The sequence below is a fragment of the Falco rusticolus genome, chromosome 5 (genome assembly GCF_015220075.1).
Source record: "Falco rusticolus isolate bFalRus1 chromosome 5, bFalRus1.pri, whole genome shotgun sequence".
NCBI classification, from domain to species: Eukaryota; Metazoa; Chordata; class Aves; order Falconiformes; family Falconidae; genus Falco; species Falco rusticolus.
The window spans coordinates 50,839,670-50,866,720 of record NC_051191.1 but is presented as its reverse complement, the minus strand read 5'-3'; the positions used below and the strand labels follow the sequence as shown (position 1 = coordinate 50,866,720).

Genomic DNA, 27,051 nt, shown 5'->3' with positions numbered 1-27,051 from the left:
TCTTTTTTTTTCCTGGGGCCCAATATTTAATTAGCTATATAAAGTGGATCAGCTTTAGCTGTACCCCAAAGTCCTCACTGAGGAAGTAGGATTTACAGGTCCATAACCCTGCTCCAAAACAGCATGAGGCAGGATTTGACAACCTACCTGCTGTGTTAAAATGGTAACTACCTGGCTATTGGGAAACAGTATCTAGCCAGAGCCAAAAATGTCTGGTTCCTGCCCGTCCCTTCTGTTATGCTTTATTTGGTAGTCATGATCTGAGGAGGCCTGACACTGGATCTGACTGGTGAGATAGGCAGGAGAAAGCCTTGCTGAAAATGCCCCTGGGGTTAGGTGTGAGCTTGGGATTTAAGCGTCTAGCACAAGCAGGATGTAGGCAGTTCTGACATGCCCACTGGCAGGAACTATGTGGACTTAAGCATCACTGGGGCAACTACAGAGTAACAACAGATAAGTAGGGGTTTCAAGGATCTTAGAAGCAGTTAAACGCTGCTGAAAGAGACTGGAAATTAAAAACCTATGTGTGTAAGATAATTTTTAAAATGGGGCTTGGGTATTTCTGAAAATATCATCCTGATAACTCAAAACTAAATTTAAATACACAGTTTAAATGCAATTGCATTTCTTTTGTCCTACAATATCATAAAAACTATTTTTAACAGATTATATGCTCGATTATATATTCTTTTACAGCAGCTTCATGGCAGGGAAACTCCAGCTGAATAAAGCTAATGTAACAGAGCAGAAAATCAAGCACTCTGTCTAGTTTCATCTAATCTCTAATTCACATTCCTAAAAAGTTAAAGAGACGCAGAAGTGGACCCAAAGATTAGGGGATATCAAATCTCCAGACTTTTGGTCCAAGTCAGTCAGAATGCTCCTGTTTCACTGAGTATCAACATTACAAGGTCTAAACAGTCTGTCCTGGTTTATCTAAGTCAACAACCTTGCGCCTATTAGCAGTTAACCCATGAGACTGCCCATGCATTTTAGCACAAGTATACTTTGAAGTACATAAATAGACACTGTTTACTTTGCTAAAGCGGTGCCACAGTTTTAACATCTTGAAGGGCTGAACTTCAAAGACAACAAGGTTTACTAATTCTTATAAATATCCTCCAAAATATAACTTTTCATAAATGCATGACTGTTTTCAACTATGTTGACAACAGTACCATGTCCCCTGAAGTTATTTCAGAGTCCTGACTGTGTGTAGAGCTGATTCCAGTGTCAGAGTCTGTATCATTTATGTCCAGATTAGTCACTCTATGAACAAAGTCAGGAACAGCAATGCTGTTACTGGACATGCCACTGCCCTTGGATGGTTCTTCATTTGATGGAAGCCTAGTTTCGATGTTGTCTTTAACATGTAGTAAATTAAATTCTTCTGTAAGAAGTTCATATTCTTTTTCCTTCTTTTGAAGCAGTGAGTCCCTGTATGTAAGTTCTTTCTGAATGCAGCTCAGGTATGAGTTGATTCTCAGACCGTCTTTCATACTTTTTTCCAGCTCATATTTTACACTTTCCAAATCTGAGTTTTCCAGTTCAGCATTAGCAGCTCCTTCTGTGTGAATATCGTCTCCACTTTTTTCTGTGCATATACCGTGTACCTCTCTTTCAATTTCAGCACATAGCTTCTCTATTAATTGTTTGTGATGTTTCAGTCTCTCTTCAACCTGTAAAATTCCATCACTTTTGCTCAAATAGTCATGCATGTTTTTCTGATCATCTGGCCTACTCCCTTGCTGCTCAGCCTCACTTGGATTGATCATTAAATAGGAGTCCTGTACATAATTTTCTCCATCATTGGCCACACGATCTAGATGGAATTTTGCTTCACATTTTTCAATTTCCATATCTAGCTCCTTCATTCTAAGGACTTGTTGATGAATGGTATGATCTTGAGAAATGATCAGATGAATCAGTGTCTCCATGTTATCTCTCTCTTGCTGAACACTGTCCTGTTTAAGCTTGGCCAGTTTCCGGAAAGTCTTCCTCACAATTTTCTTTTGCTTATCTATTGGCAACATCTTCATGTAATTTGCTGGACTGAGATCCCACTGTTTTTCTACATTTTGTACTACCTTAGCTTCAGCTGTCTTCCACAATGGAAATGAGAGGAAAGCATCTGACTTTACCAACACAAAATGCAAATTAGACTGCTCTTCCCCCCAGGCTTTCCAAAGTCTCAGAATCTTTGTCAAGGGAGGAAGTACTCGCTCTGAGCCTCTCCATTTTTCTACAATGCAGTAATCACTAGGTTTTCCAAAAAGGACCTTTTTGTCTCCAAAAGTTGCTTGATGTTCCTCAAGCAATGCTTGAATGACTTCTGCACAAGTGGTGCGCTTTGTCAGGCCACATACAATCTTCTCTTCCTGACAAACCCAAACCACAATCTCTCTTTCATTTGAAGCCATGTCCTTGTTGGGAGACCTGGAAAACAAGAAGAGACCAAATATAAATTACATATCAATGTCACAAACTGTATGAATAATAACAATAATTCCGACATGACTACCACGTTGAAAAATTCCCATATTATTTTACAAGACAATATACTTATTTAAATTACATGAAGAAATATCATTGGATTAAGAAACAGAAAACCACACCTATTTCAGCTACTGCTTTAAGATTATTACTAGTCCAGCTGGATGAGAATCTCACACAAAATGTCATTTATCAAATTTAGGTTTTGTACACTTAAGTGTTTATTAACAATCAGTGATAGATTTTGGTAATCTGCATTACATTTCCAGACTGTTTTAGGATAACATAGCTTTTAGATCTGCATTTCTGTTCTCATCACACTGACACTGCACAAACTTTTGTAAGCTCTTAATATCACCGAGGCTTCTGAAGGAAAGAACGATGCCTCCAAATATGTACTGCACATAGATGGGCTGAGAAAAGACAACTGAACATCTAAGTTAAAAGAACTTGATGACAGGATAACTCTATAGCTCTTTTGCCACACCTGTACCCATACAAGCATAAACACCATTGTTTTCTACTGTGATGTTTCACTGACAAGTCTCAAGAAATGTGTTGCTTTTCCTGAAGTACCAAACAGCCTTAGTTTCAGTGAGTTGTGAGAGAATACCAACTGCAAGAGAATACCTATATAGGTCCCCATTTTATAACCTTTGTAATTATACAGAAATGCCCGAAAATGTATAAAGGTTTTTTTTAATTATTATTTATTTATGAATTCCAATGAATGTGTAACTTGACATTAGCAGATAGTGCCTTCTTATACACTGATATACCTAACTTCAGGTGTCTAAGAACCCATTGCGGCTACTGCAGCTGTCTAATCAATACAATCAATGGAGCCTAGAAAGCCATACATCTGACCAAATGTAGAAGTTCACAGTTAACTCATCAGTTTCTCCCCCTCTGAGTAGCCCTGGACCGCCATATGCCTACATTGGCAGAGTGGCCTTGCGAAACCCAGGATATTCCCACCCTCTAGCCTCCACATGCATAATTTGTCGCTTGCCCAAACCTGGGGATTTGGCCTCTTGTCTAAAATGATAAAACAATAAAATCCCTGAGGAAAAAGGTGTTTCTTTGGATTTTCCGATATCACTTCCATTTCACTGAATGAATGAGATTTAACCCAGTTTGACAGAGAAAGCTTGAAAATGAAAATGACAATTTTCACGAAATTTGGACAATATTCAAAGGGCGCAAAACGACATTTGGTTCTATCTGGGACTGCTTATTTGCAGCACTTTTCTAGTCTTTTGAGATGTAGTAGGAATGGAGTTTTACCTGGCTTAATTAGGGTTATACCCTATGATTATTAAAGCAATCCAACTTGTTTCTTTTTCTGAATTATTACACAACACTACAGACACACTGCAATCTAATAAATTGAACTATGATTGACTCAGCTCTAGGTGCCACTCTGACCAGAAGGCAATGATCCTCAGAAGACAGGAGTCTGCAAATGAATACCAATAAAACCTACAAGAGTGAGTTTATTAGTATCATCGCACAGGAGATCTCTGTCCGACTGCGTTGCTCCAGGTCTTGGAACATTCCTCTGTAAAATCTGTGTTTTGGTAGATTACTCTGAGTAATGACATCATTGTCCCACTTCAATAGCTCCCTCTTACAGACCATCATTTTTACAGTAATTATTTTTTAAAACTGGTGTTCAGAAGATTAACAATGTTTTCACAGACTACTTCTCAAAATAGGAAAGCATATGTCACAGACATAGAAAATGGCAAAATGGCACAAAGAAACAGAAATATTCAAGTTTAAATGAGCAGAGAGGGAGTGAAAGATGATATGAGATTAAACAGCATTACTGTTAAGTATGTCACATGCTAAAAGTCACTATCTGTAAGTGGTTTTAGGTTTACAGAACACATGATGCTATCGAAATATTTTTATCTGTTGACGGATTGATAGTTAAATAAAACTTACATAAATAGACAATTGCAACATAAGTTAGCTGTGGCTGTAAAATAACTTTTTTTACACTACAGATATAAAAGGAATAAAAAAATAAAATACAGAGTTACATTATAACTTAAGCATAAATTTATGTAAAATTAATTATCAAAAATGCAGTGTCTCAAACCATATTCACTACTGATACATAAATAATTGACCTAGAAATAAAAGTGTATTACCAGTCACTGAATTTCAATTTATAAATGTACTGACATGAAAAAAGAAAAAAAAGACATAAAAGTATAAGAAATATCAAATTGGGACTTTAAGGCGGTATATTCTGTATGTCTTTCCTGGTTAGTTTTTGGGTTTGGTGGGTTTTTTTTAATCAATAAATACATTTTAGAGAGTGTTATCTCAGTCTTTTACCATACTTTTGGGAGCCCTACACAATTTGTTTGCACATTGAAACTCTTCCTACTTTGTTTTCTTTCTTGTTTTTTGTCAATTGCCATATTTTCTCCTAGTCAATATTTTCAGTGTGAACAGATTATATGAGTTAAGCAGAAGTTTGTTGTCTCTTTTCCTGCTGGCTCCTTTAAAGCTTTCTTATGAAGACAGTTTCTCTTTGTGATATTAGTAAATCTTCACATAAATTTGAAAAACTCTAAATATCCCATAGTATTAGTGTACTGATAAATACTTTTATTATACCCATTTTTTAAATGGAATTCCCACGGACTTCAGCAGGAGTTAAGAATCTTCTGGTGGAAATACATTGTTTATTGTAAAGCAATCTCTACAGGATCTGTGCAAACAATGTGGATATAAGCCAACGTTCTTAAATTACTGTTACCAATAATTTTTTAGCAGTTTATCTCCCAGTGTTTTGGGGTGTGTTTTTTGGGGAAGGATTCTTCTTTACTTCATCTATAACATATTTAACATACTGAAGTCCACAACTAATAGTGGGGCTGCATGAATGGATAATGTATTCATGTGCAGATACACAAAGAACTCAAGTAGCTTATACATGTATGTACATATAGCATATGTAACATACACCTTATAATTATATTGTCACATTTACAGAAAAGGTGAGAAGAAAAAAAAATTCTGAACATCACTAATTCTTGGATTAAAACAGAACTGTAAAGTGCAAATTCTTTCATTATTTTTTCCATGTGTTTGTCAAAACTTATACTGTGTTCATTTTTATTCAGTAGCCTCACTAAATTTTTGATCTTTCTTTTTAACCAAAAAGAATTAGCAAGTCATTTATAATCCTACAGTGCCATGGAATTCTAATACCTTCCAAAAAATCAAAAGTGTTCTTTATTATGTTCCACTAAAGAAATGGTAAACTGATGTGGCCTACCATGAACCTTTTAAGTAAAATTTATTGTATAATTCTTTAATCATAGTTAATTCAGGTAGTGCCAAACATAAATGAAACTTCAGTGTGTCCGTCACAGCATAATAATTATTAAAGACTTGCTTTCAGGATGCAAGAAGATGCTAATACTAGGAAACATCTTTCATTAACCTGTGCTTTCCTCATAGAAAGTGGAGAGCAGATTCTGCATATATGAAGTGGAATTCATCTCACTCAGGGATCTGAAAGTTAGGATTTCTTTATAAATTCACCATTAAAGTTCCTCTTTGTCATGAGAGAGTAGACCTCCAAGGAGAATACCACCACAGCCAAAACCATTTATGATCATTGGGATAATCCTCAAATTAAGCTATTTCTCTCCTTCATTAACTACAGGAGACCTATGTGGCTCCCTTAAACTAAACTCCTCATTTTCAGGTAGCTACATACAGGCGAGAGGAAGCCAGTCAGATTCTCATTTATTATCTGAGAGAAATTTAGCAAGAATGGCTCAGACAACAGTAGATTTAATAAACATAACTGTGGGACCTACACATTACAACTTCACAGCTTAGTTTAGACGCTGACTATTCCATTTGATGTTCGATTTATTACTACTATTTCTATGGAAATCCATTAAGTCTTTTCAGTACTAAGCAAAATGTAATGCAGTTTGTAACTCCTTGTCTTGAATAAATGTTGGTCATTGGCAGCAACTTTTTTTCCCCTGAGATGTAATAGTAAAATAGTCAATATTCAGCAACAAGAGCTGCTTTTAGACAGTCATTTTAATGAAGAGGCAAGCTTCTCATATTTACTGGTTCCTTGCCTTTCACATCCTGGAGTTTTCTAAAGGAACCAAAACACCTATAATTTTTCAATAACTTATAAAGTTTGTAATAAGAATTTGTAATAGCTAAAGTGTTTTTCCACTTTAAATGTTTGGCTTCCTTGAAAAACATTTCCAGTAGCAACTTCTTCAAAACTAGCTAGGCAACTTATTTTTTTTCAAAAGTTTACTGCTGTTGCTGTAAACAGGCTTTAAAGCTTTCAGTTCTGGCTTGAATTCTGTTTCCTTGAACTGATCACTGAAATGTTCCATTTATCCATCTATGATTTTAAAGCCTCGATGTTAACAACATGCACGTCTATCTTTTTTTGCAAAGTCACTTGTTGCTCAGGAACAGATGTAAATTTAAACTTCAGAATGGTCAAAAGTACATTTCCAATCTTTTTTGTTTGTTTGTTTTTATTGTTAGTTTAATGCCTTCTACTCTTTGCTTCTCTTCATGATGACCCCAAAATATATTCTAATCATGTTATAGACCTCACACAAAGTCTTGATTGCCTCAGCACAAGCTGATTGTTGCACATCAGATATATACTTCATTAATTTACCATTCAGGCCTAAGGGAAGAAAGGTAATACATTCCAGCAATGTACAGACAAAATAAAAACATGTACTTATGTTGCACATAGTCAAAATATGAGATAGCTTAAATGCTGGAAGGCACTTTTGATATTCATTAAATTTAAGGGATGTCCAGCACAAAAACATACATATCAAACGCATAAATTTTTTGCTTTCCTAAAAATTTTAACATTGTTCCTAAATATTCGATATATAGTTTTACAAACAATCATGCCAATCAGATAAGGGGATGCACCTACTTTTTTAGAATTTCACCTTCATGTCTATAAGATGTTCATTTTTCCTTACTAATTCCAGTAAATATTCTGTTGGGACTAGATCACTCACATATAACATTTTTAGCAGCTTAACACAGTGTTTCTGAAATGCTGTTGACACTAAAAGAATATTTGGTTTTTGCTGAGAAAAAAACATAGATAAAATTCTTCTCCCCCTTCACTGTAATAAATTCTTTGTAGATATCCACAGGAAAATAAAATTTTCTCAACATTACCGTACTTCTGGATGTACCACACCACACACACACCCCCCAAGGAAAAATGAAACTGAGTAACTCAAAAATACCTAGGTAATTGCTAGAAATTTCACAGTAGGACATGCCTTTACTAATTTTAAATCAACATGAACAACAGATCCAATTTTAAGTCAACATGAGCAACCAACTCAAAGTTTTTGTGTGAGGAAAGTTATTTAAAACTTGAGATTATGTTTATGAACAAACATTTTATTAGTTGTCTCCTCCCAGTCACTGAAATAATTTATACAGATAAATAAATCTATATGGAAAAAATAAATTATAGGGAATAAAAAATCTGCTGGTGAAAATAAAAGCACACATAGCGATACATTAATCTTTTTCTTGAAAATATGTACAACTGTTGATAATGTATACATTTGCCATCAAAAAGATCATTCTGGAAAGCCATTGGTGTGAAATATCTTTGTCATTTTTTTCACCAATTCTTGTGAGAAATTACATTTTATAGTCTTAATTTTCAGAGATGGAAGAGCTTTTACATATTATATATGAATTAAATTACTGTTGACGGCATAAAGTTATATCTGTTAGTAAAAACGTTTGTGGGTTGGAATATTCCTGTATTACTTAGTGTAATAATGTCACCATTTTTTCTTTCACTATTGCATCTGCAAGTGGCACATAATCTGTAATTAGTAATTCTTTATGTCCAAAGGGTTGTTTCTAGTGTTATGCTAGCAGATGATGTAACTAATTTAGACCATTTTGGTGTAGCAAATTAATCAGATTTTGTACTTGTGAGGAGATCTTTTCTTCTCTTAATCTATTTTTTTCTTTTTGATGCTGTACTTTCAACGTACAGAAGACACAGAAAGCCATATGACATGATAGTCATTTGCAATGCAAGAAGAGCTACAGAACAATAATCTATAAACAGCCTCCTATTGACAGTATAAACCCTCTCAATAGTGCATTTGAACACACAGTTTAATCTACAGCAAATCAGATAATTATGGTTTACGATTGATGGGCTGCCATGATGGGATCCTCAGCTGACCACAGCTCTCAGGTAGGTATGCTGTTGTCATGACCTCCCCAGAGCAAGATCAAAGTGCTTCTAAACTTCTAAGACGCAAACTGCTACCACGATACCACCCAGAACAATTCACTTCTTCAATGGAGAAACTGAAAGTGGCTAAGTGACAGAGCCAGGGGGGAAAAAAAGGCTTTAAGAGACAACCCTCCTGCTGCCTACTTCTTTCTTGCAGTGGAGTCCTTGCCTAGCTCTTTGGTATCTGGGATCTCAGTGCTTTCCTGAGTCCACTTTCAGAGTCCACTGAGAAACATAACACTTTCAGGCAGACCCAGGCAGGGCTGCACTCCCTGCGTCTCTCAACAGGCTCCCCCTTCTTTCTCAAGCTGTACACTCCCAGCCCATCACCAAGACTTCTGTGCCTCATCTCCTGCCTACCATGCTGCACAGCAGGAACCTATCTTCCAGCCAAGAATGCCGAGCTGCTGAGCCACTTGCTCTTTTGAAAAAGGTGTGACACAATGGCATAAAACATCTGAGGAAAATAAGACTTCTGCCACAAAAACATTGAATAATCCAGTGTTTTCAAGGGGGTGGGTGGTGTCTGAGCATGCTGCTGGGGAATGTAAATCTGCCCACTTGGATCCTGGCAAGTCTGTATTTGTGCTATGGTCTTCTCTTTGCTCTGCACCCATAGATGTTTCTTCCATGTGCAAGAGCCCAGAGAACACATGCCTTGTTAAGCACTCGCTAATAACATTGTTATCTCTATGTGTCAGATCTGGGCTATAACTACCTAATCAAAGAAATCTGATGGCTTGTAATTCTATTTACTTGCTGGAAATAAGGAGAGGTCAATATTACAGGGATATCTACTTCATACAGACAACCTGCATTTGTAGTGCAGGACACACACTACATGTCATTTGAGAGCTCTGGATACCAATGACTTTTACATGTCAAGGTGTAAAAAGGCTAATTAGTTTATTAGTCATCACATTCCATACATAAATGATAATATTATATTGCTTTCATTATTTATTTTTCAAAACCTCAGCATGTTACTATATATATATCTATAAAAATAAAAGCATATATGAGACAGTGGATGATAATTTTGAAATAAAATATCAAAAGATACTTTGGCTTTGTGGGGTTTTTATCTGTGAAATTTGCAAAAAAGTAAAATTATTGGCGCCATGTGTTGCAGCCCTTGCTTGGAAGAGACTAACTTAATTTGATCCAAACAGATTTTGTACAGCAAGTTTAAGCATTAAAGCTATAAAAAATTACACAGCCCATATGAAAGGTAAGGTCAGAAGTATTTCAACCTTTCAGAAAAAAATGGATCATATTAAAAGTTCATACTAAGTTTATTCAGATTATCCACATTTAATACACCTTTTTTCTCAACTTTCTGTCACCTTCTGTAAAGTCATTCAAAAAGCAATAAAGGCCAAATCTTATACTCAGTATGCCTCCTGCCTAAGTAGATTACATGCTTCTGAGTTTCCTAAGGGCAGCAATGAGGAAGTATCTACTCTATCAAGCACCCTATGAAGCTGGAATTACTCCAAAGCCTTAGGGATTCAAGACAGCCTATTAACTAACTGCATTCCTATTCCCCTTCACCTGTCCCAAAAACAGTATTAATGGAGGCACAGTTAATGTCCATTATGTAGGAGATAGAAATGTCCATACATGACATGTCAGAAACTTGGTCCTTCTTCCCTTCTGCATCACACAAAAGTCAGGGTAATGTCTAGTTGAAAAGCATCATGGCAAGGCAGGATTAGTACTTTGACTACAATAACAATAAAACGCCTTGGTATAGATAATCAGAGTAGTCCCAATGCAGCAGGAGGACTTGGAAAGAACACCACAGAACTTGCAAAAACAAAATAATTATTCCAAAAGAAATTAATTTCTCTCTGCCATCTGTTTTTGTATCCATTTAATGTTGCTCTATAAGTCTTCCTCCTTTACAAAAATGTACATAAGCATTTATTAAAAGTAAAAAAAAATTAGGCATCTAGATACTCCTAGTTTTCAAACATATACACAGTAGTTTGGATGTTCTAATTGAAATATTTCAGATATTTGAAACAAGAAAACAATTTAAACAAAGTTTATTTTAACTACCTACATACAACACATTTCTCCTTGTATAAGTTTATGTTCATTTTGTAATTATTTTTTAAAGGCATAAATTTTTAACTCAGACTCCCATACTGTCAGGAAGCCTTTATGAAACATTTTAATTAGCAACAGCTGTTGAAAGTTATGTCCTATATCAATTATTTTGCGCACTGAAAACTATAACTAGTTCCTTAATCCCTTCTGCAAAAGAATGCCATCACCTCAGCTAGATATCATACAAAATTGCATACATTATAATTCAGCAATGACCTATGGTTGAGATTTCTGTTCAATCAATCATTTTATACTATATTAGAATCGGAACGGGATAGTACTGTTCTGTCATAAAATAAATAAAATGAAAGTTATGACAGTTTTTGAAAAATAATTCTCTAAGATAATTATTTTATTACAAATAAGTCATTCACAGCAGAGCTCTTACTGACTTGAAATGTCAGACCAGTAAAAATCCCATGGGAAATCATGCACTTCATTCTCATAACTGCACTGCTTGGACACAGGTGCCTGTTCAGGCACCGATATTTAAGAAAAATAAAAAAAGGAAAAAACTCTGACAGTATTTCAAACAGATAGAAATAAAAGAAGCCAACAGGAAGAAGCAACAAGGACTGAGTAATAACTCTATCATCTGGTAAGTAGATGGATAGCAGAGCTTGTACGATGTAGAAAATAAGCCAAGACATTCCACTAAGTCAGAACATTGCACTAACAGAAAGAAGTAAAAGACATTGTAAGAAGAGTTATACATCATGCTCACTAGATAAGAGTGGTAGTTATGACGGATTTTCCTGAACACCGCCCTGCACTCTCACTGCACCCCCCATTTAATAATGACATGACTGTGTCATTGCTCCCATGGCTGATACTGTTTTGCAAGATCTCATTTGTAAAGCCCAAGTGCAGATTTTCAGCAAAGGTGACCAAAAGGCTACAAAGTCCTCCACTTATTAGCTCTACCCTATACCATGATTATGCTCCCAATCACTTAATCTACCCGCAAAAGCAAAGGCTGCAGTCTCCATTCAGATGAAGACTGCATCTTCCCCTGCCCTTTTCTTCCTGTCTTACATCTGAAATTATTCCTCTCTCCCTAAGGGTACACATTCTCTATAAATTACATCTACACTTTAAATCTGCCTTCCTGTTAGACAAATCATCGTTCCTCCATTGTATATTCAAAGTCATAAGGTTGGTAAGTGGATATTAGTCAAAAAAATATTTGGAATTGCAGTAACATCAGCAAGCGTGCTGTGTACACAAAATGCCATGGAAGGTAACAGCTTCATCGTATCAGGTCTGTATTTGTGGTGGCTGGCCTGACACAGCAAAGGTTTGAGAACAGAGGAAAGCTGTCCACTAAAATATTTTCCAAGATGAGCAACAATAACATTAACAATTTGCTTTACTGGGAAAACATGTTTTGATGTGTATATTGCAACCGCTGCTGAGGAAGCAGCTGTGCTACTGGAATGGAAAATCCAGGGAAAACTCCAGAACCAAGAGTCACTGACATACTCAGTGGCAGTAATTCTCTAGACCATAATGGGGGGAACTGGAAGATGGGCAATTTCAAATAGCTTAGTGTTAGAAAGCAACATTCAAAGTTTAGGAATATCAATACATCGAGTGTTACACCTTGATTTTGGGCACTGAGTAGTTCTTGCTAGCTGACAGAGAGAAGATGCTGCTTTTTATCTACCACAAGAATTTTGCTACACTGCAAAAATACAATTCTCTGTATTGTTCCTGTGTCTATTTAAGTGCCTATGCAAATGTAAGCACTGGTTACACTGTACAAGCTTTATGGGGCTCCTATTAATAATGTACAGAATGCATCTAAAATTTCAACACTTGCAATAATACAGAGGAAGCAGAACACTTTATGTCACATTCAGAATACAGGCTTCCAAATGATAAAGCTAGAGCTGCTATTACAGTTAATAGAAATTTGGTTTATCTAACTTCTCCCATTAGAATTTTTATAATTGCCTTTTAGAAGCACCCTGGCTGTTTATGAGCTTCTGAGATCAAAGAGAGGAGGGGAATTCCAAGGGCTGAAAGCATGATTGTTTTTGTTGTCCCATGAAATTGAGTTCAGCTTTTGTTGAAAGGCAAATGTATACTATTTCCCTCCCCTGGGTTTGTTGATATTTTGCTCAGTGAAGAAATAAACACACAAAGCATTCTGAGGTTGGGCCTGAACTGCCAAAACGTGAATAAAGCACACTACCTGTAGACCAGTGATGATTAGGTAAGTTGAAGAAAAGAACAAGATACAGACAAGGAAATAAGATTTCATTCCACCTTTCCAATACTCCCTGAGCTAAAGGAGGCTGGGATGGTTACCTCCTTATTAACCCTTATACAACGTGCATGGCTCAAACAGTTCAGTGCACCTCTACTCCTGGTGGCACTGTGTGAGGCAGATGCTAACCTCATGTACAACGAAACGAACGAAAGTCCAGATGGACTTAGTTTTTCACCAATCTTCAAGCTGAGCTCAGGCTCAGCAAAGCATCTCTTCTTTCCTTACAGTCTTTTCCTGATGGCTACCTGTTGGAACTACTTTTGTAGCTGTGTTAGCTGAAGTCTGTGGTGAATTTCAGAGTTTGGGCACTGTACTTCATGATTCTGAAAAGGAACATTGTAGGAATCAGTATTTTTATCTTCTGTTTTTTAAACACCCTAACATCCCCAGAGCCATCCCCAAAACACACAAAATTATTTACAAGGCTACTACTTTAGAAAAGTGATCATCCCAAATACTATTTTTACTGCTAAATCTAGTCTTATAGCTTAGTGATTTTATGACTTAAAATATCATTAAGTAATTTAGGCAATCTGATGTCTACCTGGCATGCCCATCTCCTTGCTTGTGCCAGCTCTGCTACTTTAACCAAAGGGTTTCCAGCTCTATAAATTGGTAGCAAGCTAATTCAGAAAACAAAGACAAGAAAAAACAAAACAAACAAACAAACAACAACAACAAAACCAAAAAAAAAGTGAGGGGAAAAAAAAAAAAAAAAGAGGAAACCCAGTTTTTGTTCTTTGACCAGTGCTCCCTGAGTTGGGTTCCATGTATCAGGTAAGAGTAGTACCAGCGCAGAGGAAATGGCAGAGAGTGGTCAGGAGCCTGGAAAGGGGGCTGAGGACTGCCCTTTGTGCAACAGCAAGGCTTTAGATCTGTTCTGCCAACTCATCAAACGTTACCCTTTCTTAACTTTTTGACATCTAATGATTTTCAAAATAGCTTTTTTTGTATATCATAAAACCTAGTTTGAGTATCTCTTTAGTTTGCCAGGAGTGAGAAAGGAAGGACAGGCTTTAATTTTCTTCTGTATTTATTGCAACACATTTTGCAGACAGTGAACCACCCCACTTTGAAATTGTACTGTATGATCTTCCCCATTTCATTTGCTTTCATTAAATTATATTGAAGATGTCACCTAAAGGGGGTTCTATCAAGACCTCATTTACAATCAGTTATTTTTCTCTTCCCACCCACCCCCTCCAAATTTCCCTCTTGAACTTTCTGGAAGATAATTCAGTGACAAATGTGTTCCATTACTTACAGCATCTGAAGACATGAAAGGAAAAAAAGATGAGATGATTAAGTGGACTTTGCATAAATCTTCACCCTAAAGAGCTAAACTGAATACTAGATACATAATTATGCTAACAAGAAGAGCTGACATAATTTTTTTAAAAGAAACCTGAAGTGTTTTAGTGTCCATTCACAATCCAAGAGATTTGTGCAGTTTATGCTTTCAAGTAATTTTCTAAAATTGCTTATCAGTTAATGCTTCAATATGTAGTTAGTCATACATAGGCTGATAGGGTTGCTGAAATATCACCACATCCTCTCTAAAGAAGCTACTGAACAAATTAAATAAATTGTTAACCTTACTGACTGTGCTCTGCCCTAGCAAGGAATATGCTAAAGGTGGCACAGGAGCTTGCGAAACTCATTCTAGCCAGCTCAGCAATAGAGACAGTGAAGACAAGAAGAGAGGAATTGCTGTCTGGAAGCAAGGTTAATGCTGGATCATAAAGATCGAGAGTAATGGAAAATTCACTGGATTAATGTAAAGAAGAAAGTGTAGGCAAGAGAGATATGCAGAGAATAGCATCCAGCAGCACACGCAAATGATTTTTAGCTGTGAGAAGATGAAGGAAGCTGACTGCAGAGGGAAGACATTCCATGATTCAGATAAAAAGCCATGTGAATCCTAAAATATTTGAATGATCATGACTTAAGCTCAAAAACTGATCTACAACAGAGATAATGAGTTTCTAGCTGGGGCCACCTGAAGAGGCTTGTAGCCATGTCAGTTGTCCACCACAGTCCTCCTACTGGAACAGAGCTGCTTGACTGGCCTCCAGATTACATAGGTCATGATGAATTAGGCCATAAAGATAAAGGCCTTGTTAAACCATCTAAGATAACCCACCTGAATGTGATTAAACAGTTTAGGAAGAAATAATTCAAAAATTTGATGCAGCTGAAAAGATGGTAACCCCTGGCAAAAGATTTGTGACGGACTGTGAGACCAAGTGTGGGCCAAAAACCTGCAGTAGGCACAGCTGAAGCCAGACAAGGCCAGGTGTCTGTGGCTAAAGACCAAGGCAGGCCCAAGAAATAATGGGGCTGGTTTTGCAAGACACATCCATGGAAGGATAGTGATTATCCGAAGAGGGCCATGACACCACAAGGACAGTGCAAACTGCTGGTTGTCTTTGCTGCGCAGAAAGTCAGACTGAGTCAACATTCAAATTAATCCAGTGTTTATTTCACATATCCAAATGTCTTTGCAGGTGAGGATCTTTTCAACATCTGAGCAATGCAGATGACTTCATAGCTCAGGGAGGATAAAAAGGCAGTTTACTTCTAATAAGGCACTTTATAAGCTGAACGAATACCACAGCAACAGCTGAATGAAGGCATTCTTCCTTCTGCCATGAGAACAATTCTGTGATGTTTGGAGAAATATACATATTTAGTATTCTTCTGTGACATGTTCACATTCTGTTTGTTGCTTCTGACTTTTAAAGAACTCTTTTATGTATGCAGTTTTGTAATATGTAGATGCATATGTATGCAATCTACAGAAATGGCTATTTCTGCACATATTGTTTATATATATGATGATTTGGGGTTGTAATATGTTTTATTGTACGTTAGATGTAGATGATACAGGTTAGGTCTATAAGATATGTGACACTATCTTATGTGCTATACATATGCATTATATGATCACATACAACACAAACTGTCATATATGCATTTATGTACTGAATATATGGCTACCATGCACAAATACTTCAGCTGAAAGAAATATGCTTAATTTTAAGCACTGGTATTAAAGTTTACCATGCTACTTAGTTCAGTGAAAATGGATTTGATTCCAGCTTATCCACAGCAAGGTGAGTTCCTTCCATTACATCGGACCCCTGCCTCAGTTGAATGTATACAGAAGACCATACTCAGTTTTGCCAGATCCACAGAAGGTACTGAGGCATTGCAGACACCAAGTGTTACAATTTCCAGGTGTCTTCCCCACTGCAGAAATTCATAATTCCCTCTTGGGACACCTAAACTTCTACAAAAAGTGCTACAGAAAAGTTCAGTTCCTAACGGGATTTGCTGACACCAGCAAGTTCAGCAGGAGCTGACCTAAATTAGTCAGAAACACAAACAGAAGTGTGGGACTTGGGTACTGTTAGACTGCATTGAGATGTTCACTGCATTAAAAGAATACAATATTAATTAGAACAATGACCAAAAGCCTGACACCTTCAACATGAATCCGCGTCTTTCTCTGGGTTACTGTGACACATACAAGCCAGCACAAAATGGGACAGCTTCAACAGGAAACACTGAAAGCATTTCAGTTTAGAATAACTTGACTGGACTTTCTGGACAAACATATGTTGAAGACGCTAGTGTGGGCATCCTACAGGGTGTTTGGCCACCAGGATGCCTTTGTGTGTTGTTGCACACATTCTGAGCAGGGCTATGAGATGGGACCTCATGTCACCTTCTTGATTTTGGTAATGTGTAAGGGAGGCACATAACTGCAGCGTATTCACGACCAGTGGAAGACATGATGGGAGTATAGGTGACTGAGGAGTGCTGCCCATTAAAATGTTACTACCTAAAGGTTTAATCGTATTTTTGTGAACATCAGAATTCATAAAGCTTGTATTAGGTGCCTACAATGGCATTTAGTACCAAAATCTCCTTCATAAATCTAGCTAGCTCTTATTACTTACATTTGCTCAGTACGTGCCCATTTTATATCTTCTCTCCTATGTATGGTACTACCTTTTACAGAAAACACATTTTTTAATTTAATCTTTTGTTATATGTCTTTTGTCACCAGATATTAATTGCATCACAAGCTGACGCACTGTTGAATTTATCTCCGCATATTCTTGTAGGGAGAGAACTCCCTTTTACAAATCAAATGTCAAAAAGATTTAGGCCAAAGCTATCCACTCAAAGTTCTCACTCTGGCTAACTGAATTGGTATCTAGAGAGATGTCCAAAGCAGGACATCCATAAACTTCCTTTGTTTAGCTCTTGTGCAAAACAGATTGCAGGACACTGAATTAGCAAATGGGGAACATGCAGTGAGTAAACACTTTTGTAAACTGTGGTTTATGTGAGTTGCCCAACATCAGGTAGGAATTTTGTGGCAGGGGCAGGGAAGACACCCATGCTATTAGGATGCTTCTCCCTTAATCATACATTGTCCACCTGTAATTCACCTCTCCATTCACTATTCCCTTTTTAATTTCCAAAATGAACGGCACAAGATGGTTAATTAGGTGCTCCACAAAGTCTGAGCATGCTCCATGAAGACCTTCCCTTTGAAAGGGAGTGGGGTGGAGCTCATGTCATCCACTTTAAGCTATTTAAGATGTAGATATGCAGTCAAAGATAATTTTCTGACCTTCCTCTGTAATCAGTGGCATAAGATAGGCAACTCCAAAAGGGTGACTAGTCTCATACTGAAAGCTTGTCTAAGGCTGAATGAATTGCCCTCTGGAAGTGTTTAGATGTATCCATTAACTACAAAGAGTACCTAGATGACTAGATACATATATACTCAATGGCTCAAGTTGAGTAAGACGAGGCCTGACTTTTGTGTTTTACCATGTACCTGAATCTTATGAACAGTATGAGTTTCAGTAAAAATAAGTTCTGCAGTTCCAAAAATAACTCAGATCTTTGACACCTGTAGTGACCTTCATGAGTAAAAAAATGTGATTAGTTCTCTACCTAGACCTTAAAGTACCAGAAGTCTGAGAAAGTGCAGTAAAGTCAATACCAATCCTAATTTTTTTTGTTAGAAAACTGTATTTGTACAGAGCTTTTCAGTAAAACAGGATAGTGACAACAAGGTGGCCCCGAGAGATACAGGCAATAATCAAGTTAAATAAGTAGGAATCAGAACCTGTCAACAGGCAATGCCCAAGTGAAACAACAGTTCAGAACACCAATTTACAAATTATGAAACCAACAGAAAAAAAAGCAGCTGAAAATCAGCATATGATCCTGCATTTATAAATATCGCTAAACCACTCTTTGATAAGTGAACAGAATCTGGTAACTTCCTGTGACAAATGAGGCATCCTTTATGTCATCAAAACCGTGCCCCAACTGTTGCTCTGAAAAACTTTGTAGTTTAAATGTGCTTCCACAAGTAGAAATGACTCTCTGTAAAAATAATGCTTTTGAATTTGGAGGAGGTTGGGGAAAGCAAAGTCAGGTGTTCCACATGGATGAAGGAATCTATTAACACATAGCAAATTGCAGGTTCAAGACCCAAGGGCGGACTCTCTTAAAAATTAGTAGTCTTCACTCAACTACATCATTCCACTAAGGTCATGCATCCTTACAAGTTAAAGTGAGGTAAATATATTTATACCTGATCAAAACACAACTTGGTCTAATAGATTATTACATTTTTCTAAGCCTGTTTTTGTCCCTGAACACAGGAATGTTATGCTTTTGCATATTTATTTTAAGCTTTGTTAGTTTTGTATTATTAAAAGGAGGACAAAATAAATATATTATTTTTCAAGAGAGCTGATTATATCTTCCATTATGGTGAGAAATTCATAATTTGGAATTCTTTACATTAATGAATGAGAACAGCTAGGGTTGGAAAATAAAGATAATTAATCAGACTGGCAGTTTTGACAGTCAAAATAGACATATTATGGTTAGGTATTTCGTTTATAACAAATACCTACCCTCTGTATAAATATGTTTTCCTTCTAGCATTACTATGCAGCTGACTGATGAATGTGAAAAAAAACCCAAACCAACCCAAATAAAAAAAACCCAAAAACAACCAAACACCCAAAAAACAACCCCAACCCAGGAAAACAGAGGTTTACATCACCTTCAAAATTACAACATAAGAAATAATTTGGTAGCCTGGTTTCCTCTAATGCTAATGCTCAAAAAATGTATGTCTAGCAATCATCTAAACTACAAATTAAATTATTCCAATTGACAGAGGCAAACACATACTCAGGCAGACAGGAGTGAAATAGGGAAAAGTTGGGTGAGCAAAACACATCTTTAAATAAAGTGCATTTGATAGGTGTGCTAAACTTACACTAGAAATTTTCTTCCAAGTTTAGTGTCTTTCATTCCTCCTACATTATATCAGGACTTAGGTTTCATAGAATTAAAAATATAATTACATGACAATTTTATTATCATTACCAGTGAAAATCTTCCTTTCTGATTTTTAGCTTTAAAAATTAACTTTCTTTCCTTATGTTGACCTCACAAAACCACTTCAAAATCTGTTAAGATACACATGGCATTTTTTAATATATTTCCCTCTCTGTGACATTGCAAGCCTCCTCACAAGCCATTTTTAACATTATGAAAAATTTTAGACCATTTAAAATTCCACAGCGAATCATGTGAAATCAAACCTAAACAATCCAGTGTATTCTCATTTGTCTGCACAGCAGCCAGCTCTAGTGGACTGTACAAAGATTAGAAACAAGGAACTCCCAGATTTTATTCATACCTTTCCCACTAACTGGCTTTCACACTCTGCAGTTCTACAGATTTTACACTGTCTAGTCATGCCCTACTTATTTTCCTGAGGCGTGTAAATATTATCACCCAAATTACAGCTAAGGAAAACTAACTATGCTTATCAGTTGTCTGAGGTCACAAACGAGTTGGTATCATTACCACTATTAAAACACGTGCACCTTAAGTGCGTTTCTAGATAGGTTGAGACAGGAAAAGGCGACTAGTGGGTCTACCTGGTGCCTACTTGAGGCAAGTTCCTGAAAGGTGCTCAAAAAAGTTTTTTTCTGGATAAGGTTCCAAAAAAAATGCAACTTCCAAAATCACTAATCATCTCCTGACTTTTATATTTATCTGTAACACATAAGCATGATAAATGATTTATGAAAATTTCTGATTTTTATTGCAAGAGTTTTGCAGGTCCATGGAAAATTTACAACCCTGGAAGATAAAATGCCATCACCAGAATTTTCATAAAACCTGTACTGCACTCAGTTCTAAGTAATTTTTTTTTCTAATGAGGACACAGGTATTTAATACTTGATTTTTAAAAAGACCAGATGCAAACTGATCTGATGGAAATTTTCAGACAACTCTGCATGACATTCATCTGTAATACAATAACTTACCTACCTGAAATTACACTGAACTGTATTTGTTTAGTACCTGTGTTCTGTAGAGGATGGTTCTGGCCTTTGTTACACAAATGAATTTAGTCATCTATTTTCCCCTCTAATTCCATTTGGTTGGTCACTCTTCATCCTGAAACCATCTGACTCTTATCTGTTGTGTCCTGTGTGATACTTGGTGAATTGCTAGCATGGTAACACTGCAGAAGACAGAAAGTCACCATCTTAGGAGTATCGTCACACATAAGAGAAACAATAGAAGCGACTATAATAGCTGTTACCTATGCACACAACTGGGTTCCAACATGTCCAACATTCCATTCTAAGCTTCACTTTGCGTGTGGTCTTAAAGAAAAACTTTATCTTGCATCATCCTCTCAGTGGCCATTAATAAGGATTTATCTACATACTAAATATAGCAGTTGGATGAACTAATTAAGGCTTGTACAGCATGTGTGATTTAATGCTTGCAAATAATAATGTTTAAGACCATACTTTTAAATTGTCATTATTCGTCATATAAAACAAACAAAACAAAAAAATTAAGATTGTCTGAGTGTAGGTCAATCAAGAGGTACTACTCTGTGATTGTCACCAACTTTAATAGAAGTTATTAGAATTTTAAAAATCCCTATCTCCAAAAACTTACATCTCTCTGCTGAAATCAATACACATTCAGCAACACATCTGAGCCTTTTGCCTGCAGGTAAAATACTAATTTTTCATCAGTAAAATAGAAAATCCTCACTGACCAGCAAGAATTTTCCTCTGTAACACCACTGTTTCTTTGAAATGCATCTTCTCAGCCTGGTTCTACATCATATTAGTGTTTCAGATTAGCTTCAGCTTAACCTAAGTAATACTCTTTCCTTAGATGGTGTAGTATTACATGTATCTATTACTCGTTTTATTTACTCCTTTGGAATGAAATTGCTGTCCACCCTCCTGGAATAGTAGATAATTAACTCCTTAGAAATAAGGTTTGTGTTTTGGTAGATGACAAGCTCTTCCTGAAAGTGAACAAATATGTACAAAGATTATTATAAAAGGTATGCAACCATTTTGACCCCTGAGACAAAGCTGAGAAGCAAGACCAGAAAATAAATTGTAATGCATGAAATCTGGCTCAAAAAGTAAAAACTCCTTTGATAGTTCATAAATACATCTCCCACTCAAGGAAAAGTAAAAATATAAAGAAGAATGGGTTCCACCATTACCAAACAAGCACCATCTTTTCAACCTAAAAATTTAACACAGATAGCACCACTGATTCTAAACAAGGTTTTATCTACCCCCTCCAACATACATACCAAATGCCTGGTAGTCCTGAATCAAAAAGCACCTTTATAGCTTCAAATAGACTTTTCTCCGAGTATGCTCATCCAAGATGACAAGTATTAGACATCTCACATGATCCCATGAAACTTACAGTGCAGGTCATACACAGTTCATTCAGATAAGCAGCTGATCTCCAAGAGCTTTTCCAGTCCAAACCTAAATGCTGAGCATTTTCAGTTTTGCCTCACCAAGGCTTAAAATGTACAGCAGCGTACTCAACTGTACAGCAGCAGAGATGTTCAAGCTAATACTCGAATCACTGCGCTAACCAGGTGTGATGAGAAACTACTGAAGGAGGGGAGGAAGGGAGGGAACATGGTAATGCAAGGTCAGTATCAGATAGATGAAGTCTCTAATCTAATTCATTACTCTCTACTGTAATATAAAACCTGAGAGAATAATTGAATGTTTCTTTCACTGGGGAGGGGCCTCTGACTGTCAGGATGGGAAGAACTCCCTCTATATCCGTACGCATGAATGGATATATATGGTCTGTCTTTCTACCTCTGAACCAGAGATGAGCCGATTAAAGAGAGGCGGACATAAAGAGTAGGCAAAGAAAACCTTTGCCTCCCATATAGAAACATTATGCTAACTGCTATGGCACTAAAACATTGACAGTAAAAGTTGTCAAAAACTGGAAAGGAAAAGCAAAAACAATAAATACATTTAAATAACAACAGATTTGTAACACAACTGTTTCATCATCAAACAGTACTCCAGGTTCAGATGTATTGTATGTCAACAGAGAATACTAATGGTTGTGGTAAACGTAGGGCCAGCATGAATTACACCGGCAAAAAATATTTCTCAAGCTATTTGTGCCTAAACAGGACAGCCCTACAGCATCAAGAGCAACTGTGTGAAGAAGGCAGATTATCTATACCCTCTTTCTTTCAGTTTGCTACTTCCCCAGCTACAACTTGCATGAAACAATAGAGCTTCGACAAGTTTGGGTAAGGTTTATGTGAAAAACCCAAGGAAGTGGCCTCAGTGGAAGAAATAGCAGTGGAGTTAGCTTTCTTCGCGTGACATCACTGGGCAGATAAGACAATGATAGATCCAGATATCCTTGTGATGATGGGTAACGTTTGAAGTGTTTAAGTGAACCAAGACCCATTCTCAGAAGTGACCAAATCTAGCACCCAAGAGCAGAGAAGTCCTGATCTTACAGAAAATCAATGGGGCATAAATTTCTGTTCTACTTAGCAACCAGGAAATCACATACAAAGTGAAACCCTGGTGTGTAAACACTACAAGTATATATGCTTTGTATTTATTTTCGTATTTGGATGAGGAGCTCTTCTGCCCCTGTGCAGCACAATGTGCTAGATCAGTACTACACCTTAACTGCAGAGCAGTCTGTGCCCTTCCCCTTACTCCATCTTTGGCTGAGCATTTCCTCACATCACTGCACTTCCAAAGTGTGATGCAAGCTGAGCTTTCCTCACACTTCCAAATAGCACCTTTAAGAGATGTGTATAAAAAGAAATCCCTTTCAGTTTATCCATGTTATGGAGGCTTAGTCCTGCAGGAAACCGTCCTTTTTCCTTCACTGCCTCAGAGGTACAGCCCGTCCCTGCTGACCACACTGGGATTTGCAGGCGGGTGCGGCATGGCCTCGCTACCTCTTGCATGTATTGCTCTCCAGGGGACACACTGACAAGCACATACACGTTCTGGGGACTATGATTATTTCTGGTTGTCACAGGAGGTCAAAGAACAGTACAAAACCTCCTCATAACTCTTGAAAAAGATAACAAGATCTCACTCTTCTCTTTCTGGCCAAGAAAAATATGTTGGGGCCACATTCCTAGTAGCTGCTCTTCTGCAACCAAACCAGGCGTTATGGTGATCTAATGGTTACCTAGGCCTTGTGCTGTCCCTCTGCATGAGCAAGATTTCAGCAGCCCAGGAGAGTAATACTAGCTGAAGATCTCTCAAATACTAGAAGCAGTTCAGCACAGGTTTTGTCTGCCTGACATTTAATCTCAGTTTTTCTAAAGGCTTGGGGCATCAGAGCAAGTACCCCCGCCTCCTGCTCAAATGCCTCACACACACAGACACAGTTAGACCAACCTCTTTGTTTAAACTCTGAGGTCTCAGGGGTAGAGACTGACATTTTATGATCTGGATGTGAAGAGTCTACTGTGAAACAGGGCCCTGATCTGGGACCTCTGAGCAATGCTGCAAGACAAGCACTAATTACAGAGGTGTCATCTTGTTACCTGAGCAAGTGACTGTAAAGTCTTCATTCTGCTTCTGGCTCTTCTTCCAACTACCTTTGCTGCCTTGACTTAGCTTTAAACCCTCCTCCTGTAAGCACAGATTTTATTCCTCATTTGCTTATCTGATAACTCCCAAGAATTATATATGCATGTAGCAAATGGTCATTAATATCTTTCTTCAAAAAAGCAAAAACCTCGAGTTTCTCAAAAAGATGTACAAGCACTAGATCTAATAAACAAAGCAGCAGATTAAAGATATACATATATGTATGTCCCTTTTTGGTCCCTCTTTACAGGTAGGCAGACCAAGACAAAGTAATGAGCCACAAATTCCAACTCCCCAACTTCTGCTTTAAACAGTGTCAAGGATTTTAAGCTAACTTCCTTTTCAAAGTTTCAAACAAGTTCACAAAGATACAATTATAAAGAAAAAAAAGTTATTCCATAGCTCTTCAATCATACAAGACCCTTTTTACTAACTGCATAAGCAAAGTTTCATTCTCAAAATTCAGAATCAAAAGCTGATGTTAAATACACAGAAATTTAAATACTTGAGATAATGACACATCTTAGAATTTGGTAGTTTGCTTTGTTCTTGACACTGCCACCACCCCCACCACCCCTTTTTCTGTAGTCACAAGACTTTCAGCCCCTTCTTATTACCACAACACCTCTCTGCCATTAAAGGCATTAATTTATTTTTTTCAGGGGGGAGGGGGGAGGAGGGTGAACCGAGAAGAAAGTGCTAGATGTTCACAGTAATGGTTCCTTTGGTATGTTAATTTGTATTACCTATTTAAAGCTTTAGATTATGACTTTCTTTTCCTGAGGAATATAATGTCACATCAGCAAACAAGTGAGATTCATGCAATTAGTATGAAGATATTTTCAAAGTCCTAAAAGAGAAACAGTTTCACTGCTGAACAGGGTGGAACTGTGCTTTATGATTTAACACCGTTCAGGTAATTGATGGCAGTAACAAAATTTCTGGTTTAATACTAATAAATTTACAGCTTTGGTAAAAGCAGGTCCATGTAAAAGTTCATGTCCACCTTTCCAGATCTTCTAAACATAAAATAGCCACATGGGAAATACATAAAAGTTTTCCTATTTCCAGACACATTAGCAAAATACACTGTTTAATCAGTAACCTACAATATTAATAATTCTAAAATAGTATTCTATTTTTAAACTGTGACTGTCGCAGTCTTTTTGATTTCTATTCCACGTAACAAGCTAAGTTAGTATTTTCACACAATCCCAACAAATACAGCTGCCCCAGAATAACTTTCACTATATTGAATATGAAAAACAAAAGCCAAACATGGAAAAAAATCAGGACATTTTTACAAGACTTTTTTAGGATCCAGTTATATTCCCTCTGGAAAAGGTTTTCCCTTGCATACCCTTAAATACAAACTAAATTTCAGTGGAGAGCACCTGTCAAAGTGGGGAAGAAATTACAAGTGATTTTTCAGTTCCCACTGAGCTAAAACTTCAGTGACCAGTTTCTGTTCAGTCTTAGCTAGACACGTTCAGCCACTGTAAATTCCATAGGGGCCAAGCAAACCTACTCCACTCCAAGCACATACAGTCTTTATAAATCGAGTGCCATCCTAGCACTTAAATTGATTACATAACTCTTTTTCTTCATTTCACAGCTGGTGTGCACAACATGTGGAAGCACGCACAACACGAGGGGCAAAGTCCCCATGAAGGAACTTCGCCGGAGCCAGCCCAGGGACCACAGCTGTCTCACCCTGAATAGTTTTCTAGGCAAAAAAACCCCAAACCAACAAGAGAAAAACCCCACCAACCCCCCCAATAAACAATACACCAAAGCCATAGGCAGTCAAGTCCAGCTCAGACTAAAGGCTAACCAAAGCAGGCATGCCCCCTGCCCACGCTGGAAGACCCGTGCTCTCCTGCCTCCCAGGCTCATAGACAGCGGACGAATTCAGGGACAGGTCGATCCTAAGCGATTGCAGGCTGCGGCTCGCTCTCCCAGGGAAACGGGGGGAAAGCGGACGGCGAAGGGCCCGGAGCCCGGCCCGGCCGTGAGAGACTCGGGGAGCTTCTTCCCAGCACGGGTGAGGGGCTCCAGGCTGCCCCGGCCGCCAGCCCCTGCGGCCGCAGGCAGGACCCCCCCGCCAGGGCCGCCAGCCCTCCCTCCCAGCCCCGGCCGAGCCTCACCTTGTTAACACGGGGGGCTTCCAGCGTCCGCCTTGGTTTAGACGGGGCAGGTTTGAAGTCGGGAAGAGCTACCTTTCTCCTCACTGAAAATACTGCCCGAGAGTCAAAGGAGACAGAGCGAAGAGGGGCGAGACAAGCCCGGGGCAGGGGGGGAGCGCCCCTTCCTCCGCACACGCCGCCCGCTGCCCCCGGCCCGGCGCCCGCCCGCAGGTGAGCGCCGCGGTGCAGCTGCAGGGAGCGGCAAGGACCGGGGCAACGCATCCTCCCCCCAGAACAACAATCAAAGTATAAAAGCAATCCATCCCATACCGCCCTCCCTTTTCCTCCGCGTACCCACGCACTTTACCTGTTTTTATGCCGGGTTTTTAATAAATTCCTTCCAAAGGGAGCCATGATCCCAGCGGCAGAAGCATAACATCAGCGATCCCCAAACAATTCGAGGGTGTTCCCTTCTCCCCTATTTTTTTCCCTGAGCGCCTTCCAGCTTGTTAATAGTCACTGAGCGTAGCGATGAGCTGGAAGTTGTGCAATTTACTGCTAACTTTGAACTCCGGGTTGTTGCTGCTGCTGCACCTTTGGAGTCCTGCCCAGCTGCAAACTTGAAGGAGGCGTTTAGGAGCAGGAAAAAGAAGGGGGGGGGGGGGGGGGGGGGGCGGAATACGCACTTGCTCCTGTGATGTGAAGTTATGCACAGAACTTGCTAAA

The 27,051-nt window shown here is 38.0% G+C and overlaps 1 protein-coding gene across 4 annotated transcripts; it reads right to left on the bottom strand.

Moving 5' to 3' along the window:
* Window positions 1-27,051, bottom strand: RASSF9 (Ras association domain family member 9). Of its 4 annotated transcripts, XM_037390148.1 has the most exons (3): window positions 26,693-27,051; window positions 20,625-20,787; window positions 1-2,436 (listed from the first exon to the last, which is right to left on the bottom strand). In XM_037390148.1, the coding sequence occupies exon 3, from the start codon at window positions 2,418-2,420 to the stop codon at window positions 1,161-1,163; it is 1,260 nt and encodes a 419-aa protein (XP_037246045.1). In that variant the 5' UTR covers window positions 2,421-2,436; window positions 20,625-20,787; window positions 26,693-27,051; the 3' UTR covers window positions 1-1,160. The 4 variants fall into 4 exon arrangements, with proteins under 4 accessions (XP_037246045.1, XP_037246044.1, XP_037246046.1 ...); XM_037390147.1 differs by lacking the exon at window positions 20,625-20,787 and having other exon boundaries at window positions 26,693-27,045; XM_037390149.1 differs by lacking the exons at window positions 20,625-20,787; window positions 26,693-27,051 and adding an exon at window positions 26,347-26,573.

Excerpts from the sequence above, each read along its gene's own strand:
- RASSF9 (XM_037390147.1), bottom strand. The coding sequence starts at position 26,739 with ATGGCTCCCTTTGGAAGGAATTTATTAAAAACCCGGCATAAAAACAG. Across the intron at positions 2,437-26,692 it reads AAAACCCGGCATAAAAACAG|GTCTCCCAACAAGGACATGG; the intron begins GTAAAGTGCGTG and ends CTTGTTTTCCAG.